The 21666-nt window shown below is 33.7% G+C and overlaps 4 protein-coding genes across 6 annotated transcripts; 2 read left to right on the top strand and 2 right to left on the bottom strand.

The window, feature by feature from the left end:
- LOC105163562 (serine/threonine-protein kinase Nek6) lies at positions 1863-6065 on the bottom strand. Of its 2 annotated transcripts, XM_020694318.1 has the most exons (14): positions 5808-6065; positions 5466-5676; positions 5269-5335; positions 4572-4637; positions 4375-4421; positions 4214-4259; positions 4069-4149; positions 3931-3973; positions 3813-3862; positions 3637-3718; positions 3497-3546; positions 3330-3403; positions 3043-3094; positions 1863-2965 (listed from the first exon to the last, which is right to left on the bottom strand). In XM_020694318.1, the coding sequence occupies exons 2-14, from the start codon at positions 5585-5587 to the stop codon at positions 2099-2101; spliced, it is 1647 nt and encodes a 548-aa protein (XP_020549977.1). In that variant the 5' UTR covers positions 5588-5676; positions 5808-6065; the 3' UTR covers positions 1863-2098. The 2 variants fall into 2 exon arrangements, with proteins under 2 accessions (XP_020549977.1, XP_011080267.1); XM_011081965.2 differs by lacking the exon at positions 5808-6065 and having other exon boundaries at positions 5466-5736.
- Positions 8237-10541, top strand: LOC105163560 (zinc finger A20 and AN1 domain-containing stress-associated protein 8-like). Of its 2 annotated transcripts, none has more exons than XM_011081964.2 (2): positions 8237-8452; positions 9561-10541. In XM_011081964.2, the coding sequence occupies exon 2, from the start codon at positions 9574-9576 to the stop codon at positions 10090-10092; it is 519 nt and encodes a 172-aa protein (XP_011080266.1). In that variant the 5' UTR covers positions 8237-8452; positions 9561-9573; the 3' UTR covers positions 10093-10541. The 2 variants fall into 2 exon arrangements, with proteins under 2 accessions (XP_011080266.1, XP_011080265.1); XM_011081963.2 differs by having other exon boundaries at positions 8239-8452; positions 9556-10541.
- On the top strand, positions 11110-12825 carry LOC105163559 (protein DECREASED SIZE EXCLUSION LIMIT 1). The gene has a single exon (XM_011081962.2). It carries the CDS (start codon positions 11493-11495, stop codon positions 12582-12584), a length of 1092 nt encoding a protein of 363 aa, XP_011080264.1. The 5' UTR covers positions 11110-11492; the 3' UTR covers positions 12585-12825.
- LOC105163558 (PRELI domain containing protein 3B-like) lies at positions 13206-16793 on the bottom strand. The gene is made up of 2 exons (XM_011081961.2): positions 16620-16793; positions 13206-14028 (listed from the first exon to the last, which is right to left on the bottom strand). Exon 2 carries the CDS (start codon positions 14005-14007, stop codon positions 13450-13452), a length of 558 nt encoding a protein of 185 aa, XP_011080263.1. The 5' UTR covers positions 14008-14028; positions 16620-16793; the 3' UTR covers positions 13206-13449.

The following is a 21666-nucleotide window of genomic DNA, read 5'->3' as shown; positions in this document are numbered from 1 at the left end:
TTGAATTATTTTACTCATCCAAATACATCCCAGCAACAGAGACCAAACATTGGCATAACCCTAACCAACAATTAGGGCTACAAAACCAGTGCAAAAGCAACACTCAATTCCACCCTCATCACTCAAAAGAATAGGTATAAAGATAGCTCTCTCTCTCTCTTTCTCTATATATATATATATTCATATATGTCTACTGCAGGAAAAGGCCCACGAGAGACAACAGCAGAGAGAAGCAAATGAAGGCACTAGGGCTGACCACTGCAAATCCAGCTCCGGCGTCGGGCCCCGGCGCAGGTGCCGGCGAAAAGCTGCTGTCCCTCGCTTGGACGGCGGTGGAAAGGAGGCAGAGCACCGCAACAACGGCGAAAAATGCGGCCTTGGAAATCCCCATCTGAGCCATTCGTTTGCTGCTAGTAACTTAAGAGAGAGATATCGCACGAGTGTGTGTGTGAGAGAGAGATGTATAGAGTCGGATGGATGAAAGGGGTGAGAGAAACGATCGTATTTATAGCCGTTGGGAAGAGGGGGTAAGTGGTAACGGTTGAATTCTGATACTAGCTTTTGATTTAATTTAGGCTGAAATTTTTCCTAACGTTCGAATAATAACATAGGAGAGGGCCCCACGTGAAAGAAGAATGGAGTAACGTTCAAATCAGATCGCATTTATTTGATATTTTCATTTAACTCAGCTCTCCTAGAAAAAATCTATAGATTATTTTGAGATATATCATGTACTGTTCTTCTTTATATATGTCCAAAATGATGTTTTACATTATAATTTTAATGTTAAAATTTTGTGGATTAAATGTCGTTAGGTATAATGTTCAAATTATAGACTTGTTATATTAAAGAAAAAAAGGGGAAAGAAAATTTCATTTTACCCTTTTGACGAAAAAGGTTAATAGTCTATCTCAATGCTCTAAGTATAATATAAATAAATATTTTTTAAATAACCCTAAAAAACTCTTATATTATTTTAGGCGAACATTAGTTACGAGATGCAAAATGAATTAATATATATGAACCAATTAAAATTGCTCTTGAAAAATTGTGTAGGAGTAATTTTATTCAGGATTGGATCAAAGGATTAGAATTAAATAATTTTAAAAGTTGCCGAATTAAAACTAAAATAGATAAATTTAAAAAATTAAAATTAATAACAGATAAACTTAAAATATTAATAAAATAATTTTCCCTAAAAAAAAATTACCACTCTCGTTTGTTTGTGGAAGAAGTGCCAAGAGACCAGGCGACAACCAAAAGGCTTGAAAAGAAATTTATATTTTATTTTATTAGAATGTATATGAACGTGAAGTGTGATTATATTTTTCTTAAAATAATATTTATTTTCGTTATATTTTCAAAGATTAATGCAAAATCCCTCTTATTGGGTTGATAACTCAACAAGTTGGGCCGAGTTATTGTAGGTTGAACAATAATTAATACTGGCCATGCCTCCATCCATCCATATTGCTAACTTTGCAATTCATCTTATTAAAGCTAATCAGTCCGAGTAAACAGGGCCTTAACATTTTTTTATGGACTAATATGTTATATGAATTATTTATTTACACACTGTTCGATTAGATTTGTTTACAATTTTCAAATAGAAAATATTCAACAAAGATAAAGTAGTAATTTTTAACCTGACTGATTAGGAATTATTTTTTATTTGATAAGATATTTTAAATTTTTTAAACAACGAGAAGATATTCAGTATTATACCAAACTCAAAGAGATAGCTGTAATTTAAGCTAATTAAGTATTTGTGTACTCCATGTCTCAATCATGACTAAGTTCAATGTTGAACTTTAAGTTGAGTAGTTCCTTATGAAATTAAAAACTGAACTAACTTTTGAATGTGAGACAAGAAACATAGTATACGTGATAACGTGTTACAATGTGAACTTATTTACAAACTATTACAATCTGATCTTCAATATGCTTTCCCTGAACTGATTCTGACAATCTGATGATGATGAGCATGCGAGTTCTCAATAATATGCAGTGAAAAGTGAGTGTAAATTCTTCAACACTGCTGTTCGAGAGTCAATTGTACAACATACAATTTACAAGAGCTGCCAACTTCTTGAAGCAGCTAAGCTTCTCCGGCTGGTCGTTGAATGTTCATCAACCCCTTCGTCAGCCAAATGGCGGTTTCTCTTGATGAGACGGCTTCTTCCCCAAATGGCTTCAGAACGCCTGCAAGTTCCTCAAGCCTTTCGCGCTTGAGAAGATGTGCGCACAGTTCAAGCAACGATTCCATGGCTTGCGCTTTCTGTTCGCCCAAAATTTCAGGTTCGTTGTTTTCGCTGTCACGGTTTGATATACTTGGTATTCTAGCCAAGCTTGACTTTTGAGTCTGCTCCTGCGAGGTCTTCTCTTTTGCTTTATTAGCTGACATATCATCTTCGACTGGCCAATTGATATATACACTCGTGTTCACCGTTTTATGTTGTCTTTCAGTATCACAAGTCTTGTTTGTGGCTGTTTCACTGGATTTGGGCTGTCGCTGAGCATGTTCTTTTTGTACCGCATCTTCATTCTGTTCGGTTAGCGTACTTGATCCAGACGATGATCCAGAGTTGATACTTTTGCCTTTATCAGGAGTATTGTTGTCGTCTCCAGTGTCTGTGCATGGTACTTGAACCCGACGGTCAACAAACTCCCTTGTTTCAGCACTGAATTTAGTAGTCTTGAGTGAAGTTGGCAAACTGTTTTTCCATGAAATTCGAGGAGGCATTTTCGCCTTTTTCTCCCCTTCTGTAGTATCATCTGACTCTTTTATCTGCACTTTCTTGTGAGGTTTGCTCTCCTTGGTATGTGAATACTTTTCAGGCAGCTGAATTCTTGGTGATTTGCACTTCGACTCCATCTCGGACTTCACCGGAAGAAAAACTGGAGGTAAGTTGCTGTACTGAGCGAGATACGGCTGTAAATGCGAATGCCTCAAGAGTTCTGCAGCCTATAATATTCCAAACAAGGCATCAGATTAAGTTATAATCTTCGAACGTACTTGATCAAAATATTCATGCTACTGACCGTAGGTCTGTGTTCGGGGCTTTTCCTAAGCATGCTTTTGATCAGTTGCTTCCTACAAAGTCGAAATCATACAAAGGTACTCAGTCTATTATGAAAGGGAAACCAACCACAACTGATGTTCGAATAAATACTCTGACACCCCTCATCACTGATGTATGTTTTCATTACATCATGCTCAAAAGGGGTTTCAGCGTAATTATTAAAATGATATGGTTGTTTCTGTAATTTTCCCTATATGAAAAGGAACGTTTCTGGATTCAGAGTAGTAGAAGTGTCCAATCACTCACAGTGAAGACGAATATACTGTGGGGAGAGGTGAAATGGTGGATCTGTTTATTTTGTTAATAAGTCCAGCCATATCCTGTTTAACCAACATGCCAAGATGTAACAAGCTGAGTTATTACGGTTAATTACAATTGAAGATCGTGATATAAGAGCTTCGTCTGGAACTTACTGGAGCCCTGAACGGGGGTAGATGGGCTGCTATTTCAAACATACAACAACCTGAGGAAACGGTAGAAGTTAAACATTGTTAAACATAGGACTAAATCATACACAAAGATCAAACAATGTGACATGTTGCTAGGTGTCCACCTAATGACCATATATCGGACTTGTAGCCGTAGGGTATATCTGCCAGAATTTCTGGACACATGTAGTTCGGAGTGCCCACAACCTAAAATATAACAAGATTTCTGAAATGTTTAAGATTTAGGATTCTTGTCAGCCAAAGAAAAAGTAACAATGAAAGAGAGAAGAAAGATGATTACTGATGAAGCAAGATCATCTTTGTTCAGCAGTTTTGCAAGCCCAAAATCACCTGCGAGTCTTTTATTAGACATGGAGAACGACAGAGCACCATATATTACAGACAGGCTTGCATCTTACCTAGTCTGATCTCATTCTCTTTTGTAAGGAAAATGTTTGAGCACTGCAGTCAAGATCACAAAAAGTCATTATAAGGTGAAGATACAGCACACGCCTGTTAGAAATTGCAAGGCCAAATTGAAACGTCTCTCAATGTACCTTAAGATCCCTATGAAGGACGCGGTTAGAGTGAAGGTAATCCAATGCTAAGAGCAGCTGAGTCAGCCATCTACAGATCCTCTGCAGAGAGAAATACATTGTTGATGGCTTATTTACGGGCAATGCTGTCAGTATGTCTTCTTACCTCTTCAGGGAAATGTATTCCTCTAGCTCTTTTGATTATATCTGCCCTGAGAGAACCGAGAAACATTATAGAGGTTAAAGTCTAAGGTAACTTAATCTTTGTTTTATTCGTTCTATTGGTCTAGATACGTCAAATGATAAAAAGAGTTTATGGAAACTTACATGTCTCCGCCTTCACAATAACTTGTCACGATGCATACATAGGAATCCTGATTCATCAGAACATACGTTTCCGTTAATTTGGGCATAAGCATGGATAATAGGATATTGCAAACGTGTTAGATGTGGTGGTCATTCAACAATAATGTAGGCCGGTTGACGTGTTTTTCGAAAGAAAACAATGTACCATAATCTATTACCTTCTCCACCCAAGCATCCTTGTACTTAACAATATATGGGTTGTTTAACGTTGCCATCAAAGCCATCTGCAAGAAGAATCATTTCAAATGTAATAACTTCAAACTGGAATAGACCTTGCTTAATTTTCCTGCTCACACAAAATTACTCCAGCTTTCTTTACTTTATGACAGACTGAGACAGGTAGGTGCTTTCTTAATGACTGAGCAAAACAGCCCAAGTACAAGTTGGTGAGACCACCAATGCCATGACATAAATTCCCTGTCTTTATGACACCTACTGAAGTTTAGATATATTACAAAAGAGTCCCGTAATTTTCTAAAAATTACATTACACTCGTAACTGTCATATTTTACGTTACAAATGATCCGGAAGAAATCTTTAATGTAGAACACGACCAGGTTTGTTGGGATAATTTTTCGAAATCGATAGATTTGTTTTAATATGGACAAACTTTGGTGGACGTCTACGTAATTATCCCTCGTCATAAATTGTTATAAATTTCAATCATGTTGAATAAAAGTTCCACCTAATAATGCCTAATCTAATTGTTTCCTCTGTAATCATGAGGGACTTAAGTCCCTAAAATAAATAAAGCATAATCATCACAGAATTGAAAGTGCAAAAATCCAAGAACCAGAAATTCTGCAACAACTGCCAAACAAGGAACAAAGAGTTGGTTTCTGGAGAGAGAGTGACCTCCTGATGTGCAGTCTTCTTGAACTTCTCTGTCTGCTTAGCCAGACGAATCTTCTTCAAGACATACCTACAAACGCAGACCAGTACAGCGTTATAAACATGAAAGAACAAGAACACAAGTTGTTTATAATGAAACGAGCCAACAATGATCATGCAAAGAAACAGGTTGTAAGAGAAGAGAATGCTGATCTCTCTACCTCTTCTTCTCAGTCTTGTGATGAACAAGAAAAGCAGCTCCAAACGCCCCTCTCCCAATCTGCTCCACAACCTCAAAATCCTCCATCTTTGATCTGATTTTGCTGCTTGTTGTGGCCTCCATTCTCCTCAGAAACAAGAGCAGTATTTATACCTGAAACTTGGAGCTATTTGCAACTCACACCCTCATTAACTTGAATTTATAGCCCAGTACTGAAAATTTCAAGAGAAGCAATGAAATCACAAGAAACGTCAAGAATGGAGCTTGGGGGGGTGGGTGGGGTGGGGGTGGGGGGGTGTATTAAATGCAAGAATCATGAAAGAACCATGGACAAGAGCTTAACATTGAATGCCACACGGATGTAATAATAATCACAACACTGAGTATAGATAATTAAGACAATGTTGCAAGAAAAAGGGTTTGGCAAGAAAGAATTCAAGAAAATTGTGGTGGGTTCAAATCAAGGAATAAAATGTGGAAGGAACCACATTGATATGAATTTTAATTGAAAAGGGAGGGAAGATTTGAGCCAAAAGCAAAGTACTCAAGAAGGGAAAAACAAAGGGACTTGTTACAGGGTGTGTTTGGGTTGATTTTAAATGGAAAAGGCAAACTTTGCTTGTATTTTCAGATTCCTGGGGACATAATTGCAATTGTTGTGGTTGGTCTGTCATTGTCCCTCCCATGAATTATATATAATCTTTCTTTTTTTATTTTTTGAATTTTGTGAGTGTTGAAGGGCAGAAGATTCATAGGCAGTGTCAATCAGCTGGTTGGTTTTCCGGCATCATGAATTATTTAATTATGTAAGTCTTGATATTGGGACATTTGGGATTTTATTAGATTTTTGTTTGACGTTCTTGTCCTTGGTTTGTCAAAGTTAAAAAGGCTGGAAAGTGGCCAACAGCTTAGGTTGAATTGTCCTAATAAATTTGGTCGATTTTCAATTAATTGGTTTCGACTTTTTAGATTGATTGTTATTATTTAATTAATCACTATCATTAAGGGATTAGCATAATTGATGGGTTCAAACTCTTTTGAGCACCTTTATATATTTTTATCAAAAGAAAGCTTACTTTTAGATCATTCTTTTTTAGTTATCGACAATTGTTATTTATCTGTCAAATGAGTTACACAATTAAATGCATTTTATTTGTTATTTATACACTACAAAAATTGGTTTTTTGTTAAATGCCTCCATAAATTTAAACGACTTCTTCAAAATATTATATTCTAATCTAACCAAACATGGTTTGAAATGTAACATCCTACTTGTTTACGAGACTAAAAATTTTTACCTTGGTTTTATGTTTTCGCTTTTTTCAAGAAAAGATAAAACATACTTAATGTTTGTTTTTGTGTATTTACACCTTATTTGTGTTTTTTTTTTTCAACTTTCTATATATAATATATATATACACTTATATATATAATATAAAAGAGACATGACTTGATAATAAACAGTGATTTTTGTCTCTAAAAAAATACAACATTAAACATATAATATTTATATATAAAATATGTATAAAAAAGATATGATTTGACAATGAACAATAATTTTTATCTTCCAAATCCCAACATCAAACCTGCACCACTTATTTTAAAATATTTTAAATTACCTCAAAACACAAATCCAAACATATCATCCCTTTTCAACACATACTTATTTATCTCTATTTTTTTTCTCTCTATCTCCAAAATACAAAACAAAACACTCAAACTACAAATCCAAACACTATGTTTATGTTTCGATTTGTATTTTGAGTTTTGGAGATAGGGAGAGAAAAATAGAGATAAGTAAGTGTGTATTGAAAATAGATGGAATGTTTAAATTGTGTTTTGAAGTAATTTAAAATATTTTAAAACAAGTGGTGTAGGTTTGATGTTGGAATTTGGGAGACAAAAATCATTGTTTATTGTCAAATCATATCTCTTATATATATATATATATATTTATATATATAATATTGTATGTTTAATGTTGTATTTTTAGGAGACAAAAATCACTGTTTATTATTAAATTATGTCTTTTTTATATTATAGAAAATTAAAAATAAAAACACATAGATAAGGTTTAAAAACACAAAAATAAATATTATATGTGTTTTTATCTTATATCGAAAAATACGAAAACATAAATCCAAACATTGTCTTAATTGCCTATTGAACTTTTTATTTTTGGTTCTTCCTATATGAATCATATATATCTTTATTTTTCTTTTCAAAATATTAATCTTAATTAGTTTAACCATATATTTGTATAATATTTTTTTGAGTACTTATCGTTATATTTTGATTCGCTTATCATTTCAGTCCGACCATAAATTTACCTTCTTCTATTTTGTACGAAGAATTTTCACTTTTAGTCCAAAAATATATTTTTATTCATAATTTCTATATTATATGGATAGAAATTTTTTTATTATACTTGAAAAATTAAATTATATTTTAAAATATTTATAGGACGGAACACTTATGATAAATAAACCTTATACATCCATAAAATACTTATAAAATTCAGGGCCAAATTAATTATCAGTAACAAGCCCAGGTGTCGATTAAAATATTTTACAAAGTACAAGGACCAATTTGATATTAACGAAAATTCGGGGACCAATAACTTTAACTCATGGGCGTGTAATGGCGGAATCGTGATTGAAGTATCTCCTCAGGGGCAAAACAGGAAATCCGGAAAGAACAAGGGGCGGAATGGAAATGCTGACAAATAAGAATCATCCACGACTTCACCTAATCAGGAAAGATTGTTCGTTGCGGAAAAAGTTACAAAAGAGAAAAGGTCTCTTCTTCTCTCTCTCCTCTCATACATAAGAAATAGAACAAAGAATTTCAATTAAAAAAAGCTGAATTATTCACCAAAAATAAATTTCATCCTTCTTAATTCAAAGCGATACGTTTCAAATTGATAAGCGTCTGCGGGCGAAACACGGAGACTCTCTCTCTCTTTCTTTGATCTCGTAGAATTCCACGGTGAGTTGCTTTTTCTTTTCTTTTTTTTTTCTTGATTTTTATTTTTGATTTGTGTCATGTGATTTTACGCCTCTGCTTTGAGCTTGGATGGCGGATCTGTCATCTAATGTCTATTTCATATCTGGGTTTTTATTTATTTTTTGAAAAATTAACATTATTGATGTTGATGCCAGATGAAGGTTTGTGTCTGTGTTTTGTTTTGCTATGTTTGATTTGTGGGCTTCGTGTTTCGACGTAATGATCTGTTTTAGTGTTTGATGTTTATCTTGATTCTTGTTTTGGATGTTGTGTTCAGCTTTTCTGTTTTTATTATTATTTTGATTCAACAAAAGATCTGTTTTTCCCCAATTAATTTTGCAAGTGAGGCTTTTATTTGTTTCGTTGTTTTTTGTGGTTGAGGGGTTGGTAATATGATTTTATACGTGAATCTGGTGGTGTTTCTATGTAATGAACTTGTATTTTTGACGTATTCAGGTTAAAATTTCAATCTTTTTAGTTTCTTTAATTTAAATCAGAGATCGTTTCTATTCAGTATTAGATCAATAGTAATTTACTGCAGCAAAACGATGTCTTGGTCAGTTTGTCTTTGCAACCAGTTCTTCTTTTATATTTTCTGAACCTTAAAGCTTTTCTGGGGTGGGATATAAATTTGTTGTGTGTGTGTGTGTGTGTGTGTGTGTGTGCCTATTGCTTAAATTTGCTTTATCTGTAAGGTTTCAATCTGCTCTACCATTAGGTGTTATTACACTATATTTATGTCATAGTTGATTTGTATAGCTTTTGAGACTATTTCGTTCGAATTGCTGAATCAACCATGGTTATCTCAGTATATCTTCTTAAACCTTAGTGTCCATTAGCTGCTTTGGTCCAATTTCTTGCTGTTCCGGACATCTTAAACTTGTCGTTAATGCTTAGTCTTTAGAAGAGGGTGGTGATGGAGTGAGTATCCTTCTTGCTACGTGGTTGATTTAATATACTTATCCATAATTTATTGAAGTAAAAGTCATCCTTTATTCTTTACTTTGTTCCTTCCTTGTTTATGCATATAAGAACGCAAAAGTAAATTGATGAATTATGATATAATTAGTTGTAATGGATTTTAGTGCAGCAAAAGTTACAAGATGGAGCATGATGAGACTGGGTGCCAACCTCCCCCAGAAGGTCCTATTTTGTGTGTTAACAACTGTGGTTTCTTTGGTAGTGCTGCAAACATGAACATGTGCTCCAAGTGTTACAAGGACCTGATACTGAAACAAGAACAAGCCAAACTTGCCGCATCATCAATCGAGAACATCGTCAATGGATCATCGAGTGGCAATGAGCAGGAATCTGTTGTTGCAGATGCTGCAATCATGCAAACTGATCTGGTTGAAGCGAAGGCAATATCTTTGCCGTCAATTAACACTTCTAGCTTTGCCGAGGCGGCTGAACCTAAGACAAAAGAAGGTCCAAACAGATGCAGCACCTGCAAGAAACGAGTTGGCCTGACTGGATTCAAATGCCGTTGTGGTTATCTTTTCTGTGGATCACATCGCTATTCTGACAAACACGACTGCCCCTTTGATTACCGCACTGCAGCTCGGGATGCTATAGCCAAAGCCAACCCAGTTGTTAAGGCAGAAAAGCTTGATAGAATCTAGAGACGGTGATCTAAAGCTTATGTGTTGGTTCTATGGCACTTGCAATTCTTCCGAGAGGCTGATTTCCAAGATGCTCTGCCTGTTGCATTACATATCCTGTTATCTATCAAGGCATAGCAGTTGAATCGCCTCGACGTAGAAGAATTTCAATGTCCATTGTGATTGGTCAGAAGTTTGCTTTCATATGTGCGGGTATGGTGGTAGTTTGTATGTGTTTCATGCTATTTCATCATATTGCTTCTATTTCTATATGGTGTTGGATGTCTGAGTGGCATGCGATCATCCTAGTCCAGACAAGGTGAAGGAACGCGTCCATGAAGACAGCTTGTAAATCACTATGTTTATTTGTCTAATAGCATGTCTCTACTTTCAGCAACTTGGGACATTGTTCTCTTGCTGTTATTACCTTAAAAGAATAACTCTACATGTTCTTCCCCGGTTGTCGGTTACTCATTTCTGCTTTATGTAGAATAGTTCTACATGTTCTTCATCGATTATGGGACGAAGAGAGACGGCCAAAATTTTAGATTATAATAGTGATTAAAGTAAAAGATATGTTTGTTTATACATATTTTTATTAAGAATATATTACTATTTTTTTTAGCTCAATCATTACCTGTTTTATATACATATAAAATAATTCAATCATTAATTTATAATCTAGTAATCTATTTCTTGTATAATGTTTTGATATGGCGTGACTAATAATTATAAATTAATAAATAATATAACTATTAATTTTGTTTAAATAAAAATATATTCTAGTTGACATTGCAAACATAAAAAACAATAAAATTATAATTCTTATTAAATAAAAAAATATATTGAGTTGACGTCAAAATTGTATAATACAAAATGATTAATTAATTCAAACATATTCTCATGTTCAGAATCTATTCAAATTTAAGAATCCACGTTTCTAGGTGAAAATTAAAATTGAAAACAAAAATCGAAGAGAGATTACTCTATTTAACTTATTTTTATTTATTTTATGTTAATACAAAATATAAAGTAAAACAATATTAATCCGTATCATGCAAAAACAATAAAAAAGAAAGAAAACAATAAAACAAACATTCTGATTTGTATAGACGATGCTGTATTGGGTGTAGTAGGAGAGGGATTGTAGGCGGAAGAGGAGCGGATGTAATTATGTCTGAACTACTCTGTGGAGTGGCTGTGTAATTTTACCTGTGCAAAAGAGAGGAATAACGCGCCGCCCGCTCTCTGCGCACTAAAGGAAGTCAACATCTCTGTAGTTTCGGTGGAAGGAAGGCCAAATCCGACTGCCCTTCATCTCGTGATCGCAGAAATTTAGGCGTCGTAGGTTATCCCATTGTTGGGATATACTGCAACCAAGGTGTTTGATATATTGCTCAGTGACAACCCTGATAAAAGGAATGAGCAAGAGGCCTCCACCTGATCCCGTGGCTGTTCTCAGAGGCCACCGCGCTTCAGTTACGGATGCTAGTTTCCATCCTACCAAGAATATCTTATTCACTGGCTCCACAGACGGTGAATTGCGCATATGGGATACCGTACAGCACAGGACCATTTCATCTTCATGGGTGCACAGCGCAGCTCATGGTATTATTAGCGTTGTTGCTGGTGGAGAGAATAGAGTTATTAGTCAAGGAAGGGATGGAACTATCAAGTATTGGGATATTGGAGAAGCAGGCTTGTCTAGAAGCCCGCTCATTACGATCAAAACAAATTCTTACCACTTTTGCAAGCTTTCATTGCTAAACAATCCCCATGCTGAAGTTGAGCCAACTGAAGTTGTCAAGAATCACCAAGAAAGTGAGCTTTCAGGTGGCAATATGAGTTCAACGGAGCTTGAAAGTGACAAGAAGGTGGAAGGGTCTATTTATGTTGCTGCAGCTGGCGAAGATTTGTCGGTGGTCGAACTTTGGGATGTTAATACTGGTGAAAAGCTTATAAAATTGCCTAATCACTCCATAAACTCTACCAAGGCAAGAGGAATGTGCATGGCAGTTAAAGCGTTTTTACCCCCTGAATCACATGGATATGTTAATGTTATGTCTGGTTATGAGGATGGATCCATGGTTTGGTGGGATATAAGGAATCCGGCCTCGCCAATGACTTGTGTAAAATTTCATTCAGAACCAGTTCTAAGCTTATCTTTTGACAATTTATGTGGAGGAGGGGTTTCTGGATCTGCTGATGAAAAAATTGTAATGTTTACCTTGGATCCATCAACGGGATCATGTTTGGTGAAGAAAGAAATTATTTTGGAGAGACCTGGCATAGGGGGAACTTCTATTCGGCCAGATGGTAAAATTTTTGCTACTGCCGGATGGGATCACAGGGTGAGGATATATGACTATCGCAAAGGAAATGCTTTGGCCATACTGAAGTATCATCACGCGACTTGTAATGCTGTCTCATTTTCCGATAATAGTAAACTGATGGCTTCATCTTCAGAAGATACTACTGTAGCACTATGGGAAATTTATCCTCCTAGAAACTGACTTGGGATACAAGTCAGTAAATTGATGTCCTGCATGTGACTCAATGAAACCAATTCACTGATGATCCTTTCTTCATTTTACATGAAAAAATGGAATCACATAATAAGGTTGTGTGGGTTTGTGCTACGTTACGTTACTTTCATCTCGTAGACTCTTATAAAAGCCTTCTGAATTGTTGCCACTAATTCTCAGAATTGCTTACTTTCATCTCTTACTGAATGTTCATAGAATTTGTTTACTCCCCCTTGCATCTCATATAAGTTGAATTAATTCTTAGAATTGCTTGCTCTCCATTGCATCTCTCACAGAAAGGCATTGTGGGATTATTTGAATTATTTCAGATTTGACATTAAATTTCTATGATATTGTCATTTTCGACTGAAATCGTATACTGGCTACCATTTTTGCCTCCGGTCACCTTTCCTAGAGCCGACATAATTTTTAGAACTCCTTGGAGATATTTGCTTTCATGAAAATTATAGCATTCTGGGTGGGAAAATATTTCATACATCTGATCTAGTCAGATAATGTCTTTAAATTTCAACTAATTTCTTTAGAGTTTATAGAAAGAAGAATCATCAGTAAATCATTCAGGACCCGTTGCCCAGAGAAAGATGAAAGGAAAGGAAAAAGGACGTTTAAGTATATATAGAGGAGAACCAACTGCAAGATTCCCCAACATGTATTGCTTGTTCCACCATGCTATCCTATTATTACAACCAGCTACCAAGTCCAGACAAGGTGTACAACATCAACCTCAGTGATCCATTCCTTTAAAAGGTTTGTGTTGATTTAGATACCATACTATAAGCAGAACTGGAAACTACAAAACTATTGAGGCACAAGTCAAACAAAGAGATCCAAATTAGACTGACATTCCCCTAGACTCAGCTTCAAGATACTTACAAATCCTCTCCATAACCTCTCTTCCCTTGGCACTATTATGCTGAAACTTCTCTGCACATTTCTGTTCTATCTTCTCTGCCATAGACGCCAGTGCTGACAGAGGCTTGATCCTTATGCTAGTTTCCTGCTTGCATATGGTCCATCCATTTGGATTATCTGGGTGGGGGTCATACCTAATCTTCTCTTCCACTTCAATGAATTTCTGGAGACTGATATTACGGGTTGCAAGTTGCATTGAGCGAGATTGTGCATCAACCATGGTTGATTCAACACAGTGGCACATATCCTGGCCAATGATTTTACGAAGAAACCATGGTCCTGGAGCATGAATGGTTATAGCTCGAGTAGTGTACAATTTTCCGGAACTAGGTTCAAGCTTGTGGCTTAAAGTATCAACCTCAAGGATGTGCGACAGAGTCCGTTTATTTTCAGGGTCAGCAAATTTGCGCCAAGATGCAGCGGTTACTCGTTCCCATGGGTGCTTGTAAGTGTGTTCTTGAGAATATGCTCTAACCATTCTGTTTTCAGTAAGCTCAGCCTGTAAACAAAAGAAAGATAGCAAGTCCAAATATAAGATGCAACCACTTTTCCCTACTGTAAAATATATTCACAGCAAAAGTGCACACCCGCAAACACACACACACAAGGTAAGAAATAATAGAAAATAAAGGAAGTTTACAGCAGAAACAACCATAAGGAAAATTGAGATACCAAAATAGTTGGCCCAACCTACACAACCATGAATCAACCTTCCACAAAACCGTTTCTTCCAGATTGCAGTTGCTCTTCATGTGAAGAAATATGGGCCATTGCCATTCTTAACTCATAGCAATCCAAATTGAAAGCAAGGATAACACATTGTGTATACACAAGTAGGCACACAATATCCAAGTACAATCTAGAAACTCAGGCACTCATGAACTTAAGTGATATTTACCCTAATTACAGCTTGGGATACAGGAAGCAGGGTAATGTACGGTTCACCAATAGAATCAATCAAAATTTAATTCTTCAAGGCAAAGCAATAGGAGAAACATTGTGCCAAACCTAAGACTTAAGAATAAAAGTCCAGTCCTTGGTCAAGGAATGTCCAATTACACCATAATTTAGCTTTGTCACATCCCCCTTAAACTATCGTTAAAGGTTAAACCTGAACCAAACCAATGCTATACTTAACTTGGTTTCTCCTTCTCCGAAAAACAAAAAAGAAATTATGACAGATTCACCCCTTAATCTATATAAAATATATACCACTACCTTTATGCTTTGATTCTGCAACTATTTTTGTGTTCTAATAGATGTTATTGGATTGATGTTGTCAAAGTGTGGTGCGAAGCTAAGGATAAACCATTCTCCCGAGTCCAGTCAAGAATATAGCTTGGAGCTCTATCTTGGAAACTAGGTGGATTTATGTGCAATACAAACAAAGTCGTCATGATAGTTGGGATACTTCCTGACTGAAACCCCTCACAAAGAGTTGAGAGAAAAATAGATTCCTAGAGAAGATACCATAAAAGGAAAAAACTTTACATATTAAGTAGGATTGGGAACCCAAGAACAAGATATCATTAGACTATTTATAGTTGAATCTAATGAATCATCTAACCAGTAAGTTTCGGCCAACGCAGGTTGATCTGACTATAGTTTTATTTCATGAGTAATAAAGGTAAAAAAAGTTTCTCTTGAGAAAAGTTCTCTCTGTTCCTCAATTGAAAAACATTTTTCCTTTTTACTCTCTTAGTTCTTGTTTACAACACTAGTTTTACTTTGAAAGTGGGTATTGCTATTGGAGGAGGAGCTAGGGGTAAAAGTTGGACAACGGTTCGTCCGGTACCCAGGTTAATTTCATTGGATGCTAATGATTCTCCGAAGGATTACTGAGAACACCACGGGCACCTTATTTGATGTAAGAATAGGACAACTTACCCTAGAGGACAAAGGAAGAGAAGGCAAAGAAAGCCTGAACGGACTGGTTGGCCTTTAGGCGATGAAAGAATAGGACAACTCACCCTAGAGGACAAAGGAAAAGGAGGCAAAGAAAGCCTGGATGGACTGGGTGGCCTTTGGAGCATTGCCCGCCCCATGAGACGAGCCAAGCAAGATGATTGCTACGCTCGGCTAAGGTGGTCCAGCAAGGTGCAACCTCGACTGACAATGCCGTTGACCATGCCAATGACCTCATCTTTGGGTCCTGCCAGAGCACCTCAGCCACTTGCAAAGGCCCATCTCTACCTACCATGTGTGCAGTCCAGTTTACCTCTAGATGCCTTTCTCAAATGCCAAATAAAACACCCGAGACTGTTGGCTATATGATAGCCTCATTGATAACGTAGGATAGCAATTACCCATGAAATTAAAATTATAACAAAACCAATTTCGATGGGACATACAGGCCAATCCAGCCTACTATAGCATAATGCCTATTCCCTAAATTCAACTATAAATACTCTAATAGTGTTCCATTATCATCTACTTTACATATAAAGTCTCTTTTCTTTGTTTGGCAGGCATCTTTTCCTAGAGCCATTTTTTACCTGAGCGTAGAATAGTTTTAGCCTGAAAAATCTCACCTATGCTAATAACCTGATGAGTTTGTTCATCATGTAAGTCGATCCACCTTGTTTCCAATCAAAATCTAGATTCGAGGATGTATCCCAACAGGACTCGGACGAAGAGTTTACTCCTTGACTTCATCAATCATGGATGATTCAGAACAAAAATTTCTTTTCCTAACTATGACCAATTAAAAAATAGCGCACATTATTCAATTATAGTTACCGGTTATATCAACAAATAATTTCCCAACATTATACATAGATCAGACATTGAACAAAGACATCTACAAACTAATTTCAGCTTTCCATAGACCTACGGCAATATAAATTCTAATTCAGAACTCTGCTGATAAAACTTTCATCTGTAGTAACAGAATGGGCGTTCCCAAGCGCTTCCGTCAAACATTTTTACAAGACTACTCGCATAAGAACAATTCATCAACAACCTCAATTCTACAGTAATAAAAAATGTACCACTTTAGCACCAGTAACCAACAGTGATCATCAAAATTCAGCTCAAATTTTCAATCCTTTTACAAGAAAGACGTAAACGCTTTGTCTACAGTATAATTACCTTGTTCGGCGAGCAGCCGGCGTCGGAAACTGCAGGAGAAGGCGGCTAGGGCTTAACAAGGAGTGAGAATTCTCACTCTCAACTCTGGATATGGAGACAAAATCTTGTCTGCTACTTCGGAAATGGAGTATTAGAATTTGATCTGTTGACCGTCTTTTTCAATGCTCTACAAATACAAAGTCATTTAATTCCTTATATACCAAATTATTGCATACCATAATTTACTATGAATTATTATTATCTAACAATACTTTCTATAATATAAAATATACTTTTAAATTAAGAAAAACATTTTAAATAAGAAATAAATTATTATGAAATAGAAGTAAACTTAATAAAAAAAGAAAAGTAGATTTTTTGCTTTTAATATTTGTACTAAATGTTTTCCAATACAATAAAACAATAAAACAATAACTCGGAACCCTCTCCTTCGTCGACCAACTCGTTGTCGGCTTGTACCGAATTTGTCCACCAAAAAATTGCAACTAAAATCTACCTTTTTTTTGGGTAAAAATTGAAAAATTTTAGTGTGAATTATGTAAAAATAAATAAATTATACATGTGAATTTATGGAACCATCATCAGAAAATAAATTCACATGCTATTTTCTGAATGAATGGGCCTTTGCAATTGGGATCTAAAGCCCATTAGGAATAGATCACTAGACTAATTCACTGTCTAGCCCAAGCCCTAGGCCCATTATTGATAGCAATCTGAAGACTACACATATTCTGGAAGCAATTCAAACTCTACCCAAAAGAAAAAAAACAAAAAAAAAGGAAAAAGGGATTCAGGAAGGAATTCAAATTCTGAAAAGTATTCAATAATTATTTGTGATTATTACACCGTCTATTATTAGGATGACTTAAAAACTACATTTAGTATTTTTTATATTTGTTCGAGAAATTATATCTACTATCCTTGAAGTATGTTTTCCAAACAAATATATCTATCCGTTAGTCAAAATTTATCGAATTTGTTAGATATATATTAACAAAAAAGATATAAAAAAAAATATATTTACCTCCAATTGACTTATTGCTGATTTAGTAGGTCAAATAAATATTTTATGACTAAATTACCCTTTTACGTCTTCACAAGTTAATGCATGTGAAGAGGTATGTTTTCATTGTTATAAGGGTAGTTTAGTTTGAAAATTATTTGACTTAATAAGTCAGTAATATGTGACGTCCATATGATTTTATATATAATTGAAAGACTAATTGATAATTATTAAAAAAATTAATAATAAATAATTATATGTTGAAATTGAAGTATATTAAAACTTGAATGGAGTAAATTGGAACTTATTATAATATTTGATAGCAAATTGTATTAATTAAGAAAATTAGAAAGGACATAATAGGTATTTTGAAAATAAATTTAAATTAAATTTTAAAAAAATAAAAGAAAAGGGTGGAAGTGGCGTGGGAGTAACTGTGTGAATGAGTAGGATAAGACTCTACCTAAATTCATAACATAATTCAGTGACTCAAACCCAAATCCAGACCCAATGAATATTTTTAGGTTCAAGCTCAAACCTGGACATATTAAAAAAATATAATTTAGGTCTGGGTTGGGATTTTACCCATCAATATCCATGAGTTTTTACCCAAAAAATATCTAATTTTTTTACAATTTAATTAATTATTATTTATCATTCGATCTACTAGGATATGCAATTTTCGATTAACCACCCGAAAATCGACTGAATCAAATTTTCAATTTGATTTTGGTTATTCTTTTTTAGATTTTAATTATTCGGTTCAGTTCCAATTTTTTATGCAGGTTAATCAAACCTAACCGAATACTGAATTTAAGAAATATATATAAATGTAATTCAAAATATAAAAAATTAAATATCTTAATATAAGTGTTATAACAAAAAATAATAATCTATAGTTAATACATACTTAATTATTAATAATTTATAATAAATAAATAAATAAATATTATATATTTTTAATTATTATATATAATCAAACTTTAGATACGTTCGCTTAACCAAATTGAATACCTCTACGACCTACATTCAAATGAACAAATTCAAAAAATTTAAAACACCATAACATTATTTATTGTTTAATTCTTTAATCATATATATATTTTTAAATAATAAATAGTAATTAAATAATTAATTATATAACTATATTACCATATTGGGTATATTTTTCAGTAATAGGCAATATTGTTTGTTTGAAGGCCTAAAGTGATAAAATTAAATTTAAAATTTTATAATATTAAATTTGATTGCTATTAAATATTTAGATTTGATATTTTTCATAAGATTATTTAGTCTATAATTTAATAAAGGATATAATATTTAAAAAATTCCATCGCAGAAAAATTATTTGTGAATTGATCTCAATAATTCTAAATTTATTGAATCATGGAAAAAATTAAAAAGAAAAAGAAAGAGAAAGAAATTTAAATTAATTGGTATTATTTTTAGAAAAAATAAATCTATAAAAAAAATTGGGTCGGGGCCTAACTCTACTCGAAAACTAGGTTTTGGTTGGCTCTTGAGACCTATGGATCTTGAGTTGGATTTAATGAAATGGTAGAATTTGGGTATAGAATAAATTTTTGAATTTTCTTTGAGTCCAAGTCTGGGTAGGATCTTACCTTACCCATCGTCAGACCTACGTGGGAGCCACCCAACAAATATAATATATATGTATATGTAGTATATATGTCTAATGTTAGTTTAACAAGTGAAATTTATATTCTTCACACACTCAGGCGTACTGATCAGGTATGAAAGTTTTTGTTTTTAATTATTATTAATTTATATAATTATATTATTTAATTAGTCTATTTATTAAATATAGTTTGACTATTTAAATTAGTGTTGAATTAAATTTTCAGTTGACTTAAAAAGATGACTTACGTAACCAGGGGCATATTCAGTAGCTTATGATGATTTAATTGATGAGGGGTTGTGGGGTTGTCATGAAGATGTGACATGAAAAAAAAATTATATAAAGGTAGGTATTATGGCGAGAAGAGTATCGGGGTATTTCGGGTAGCGAAGGTTATCTTATTTTATAGTTACACACTGGGATGGTATGGAGATGTCATGTTTATTGTGATATCATGTGCTGATATTACTATATATTAGGGTGGTGTGGGGATATCATATTTGACGGGTATACTAGGTATACTGTGCTGTATACTATATGATACTGATTAAGTTATTGATTTCTGGCAAAATCATTGAATGATGTACTCCAGCTTGGGTAAACAGGGCTCTAAGACAATAAAATATAACATCATATGTAATGTTGTGGACTGATACATAATAGTGGATATGTGTTAGTTCTTATATTTGTTGCTATTACATGGGAATATTTATTGGTCAGTGCAGTTGTATTATACTTTACTTATTATGTATGTATATATATAAACTAATTAGTTATACTTGTTGAGTTGACAACTCATTCCTTACAACGTATTTCTTTCAGGGAATATGCCATAATGACTAGACGATCATTAGGAATAATAGGTGGCCAACAGTGAAATTTTGAATTGGAAGCTATAGCTGCATAATTACGTATGTATCAGATTTTAAGTGATTTTATATTTAAAATTTTTTAATAATAAGAAATTTCACTTCTCTCATTTCCTTATGTGCATAAATACCAAGGTTGAGGATTGAAAATAAAATTCTTATGACATATGTCATTCCATGAGGGCTATATAATGTATTAATGAAAATAAGATTTATCTTATCATGTTAAATGATTATTTCTTATGAGATGAACTGTAATTACGTAGGAGGTGTCACAAACAAGTCAATCGAGGGTAAATATCAATTTTCATTCAATTTTTTTATTAATATCAGCAGATTTAGTGAATTTTGACTAATAGAGGGATTTATTTATTAGACGGAAGCAACCCTCAAGGGTGCTAGATGTAATTTTACAAATCTCATAAAGTTTACGTGCAATTACACTAAACCTAAAGGAAAGAAAATGGAGTGTAATTATCTATAAATTTTAAATCATAGTGATTTATTATAAAATGAAAAATAATCCATTTCTTGTAGTGCATGAAAGTCGATGAAAGAGATCTCCCAATTAAAAAGCACGCTATTTACAAACTCGTGTGGCATATATATAGAAAAAATTCAAAATCCATACTATGAGATTTGTCAAATTATTTAAAAATAAATTTGGAATCAGTCGACCACATCTGGTAGATATTTTTGAGAGATGAACAATAAATACTAAAGTCAAATAATAATATCTCACTAGTTTGAGTCTAGGATCCATTGCTGCGGACTGCGAGGCAGTCTCTTCAAGCGGATTGCACGTACATTAAAAATGATAATTATAGTATTTTAAATTTAATTAAAATATAATCCGTAGAACAAGACATTGGCATGCACATGACTTGACGTATATTATATAGATTAACATAGTCGGAAATGGGATTAATTTTTAGCACGGGATTTGGGAATTTTAATATTTATTTCCTCTTTATGTGCATCAAATTCCATTTGTTTCCATTGTTCTCGTGGCTTTCTCCAACACTAGCAACTTGATATCATCACAGCATTAATTAATTACAAATAATAGTGCAAAATGCTTTTTTTATTTTATAAACTAAAAGTAGAACTTATTTTGGTATCACAGTTATGGTAAGTATCACTTTTAGTCCCATAAAATTTATAATCATGTATTTTTAATTTCAAAAAGTAACATGCATTGTGATTTTGAAACTAAAAAGACGTTGTATGGAACTAAAAAGACGTAGTAATTTTTGGGACCAAAAAGGCCCAAAATCATATTTTATGGGATTAAAAAGATATGATTTTGAGTTTTATGGGATTAAAATTGTATAAAATGTATTACTAAATATTAAAGTCCTAATATATATAATGATTTTAAATTTTAAATTAACAAATCACAATACAAAATTTAATATAATAAAATTAACTTTTCAAGTTTAAATATTTATATGAATATAAATAAAAATTAATTATAACAAATATATATTACTAATTATATTAAATTATTATTTAATTTAAATATATTTTAATAAA

The sequence above is a fragment of the Sesamum indicum genome, linkage group LG6 (assembly GCF_000512975.1).
Source record: "Sesamum indicum cultivar Zhongzhi No. 13 linkage group LG6, S_indicum_v1.0, whole genome shotgun sequence".
NCBI classification, from domain to species: domain Eukaryota; kingdom Viridiplantae; phylum Streptophyta; class Magnoliopsida; order Lamiales; family Pedaliaceae; genus Sesamum; species Sesamum indicum.
Note: the sequence above shows the minus strand (reverse complement) of the source record. Positions and strands in the feature narration are given on the sequence as shown.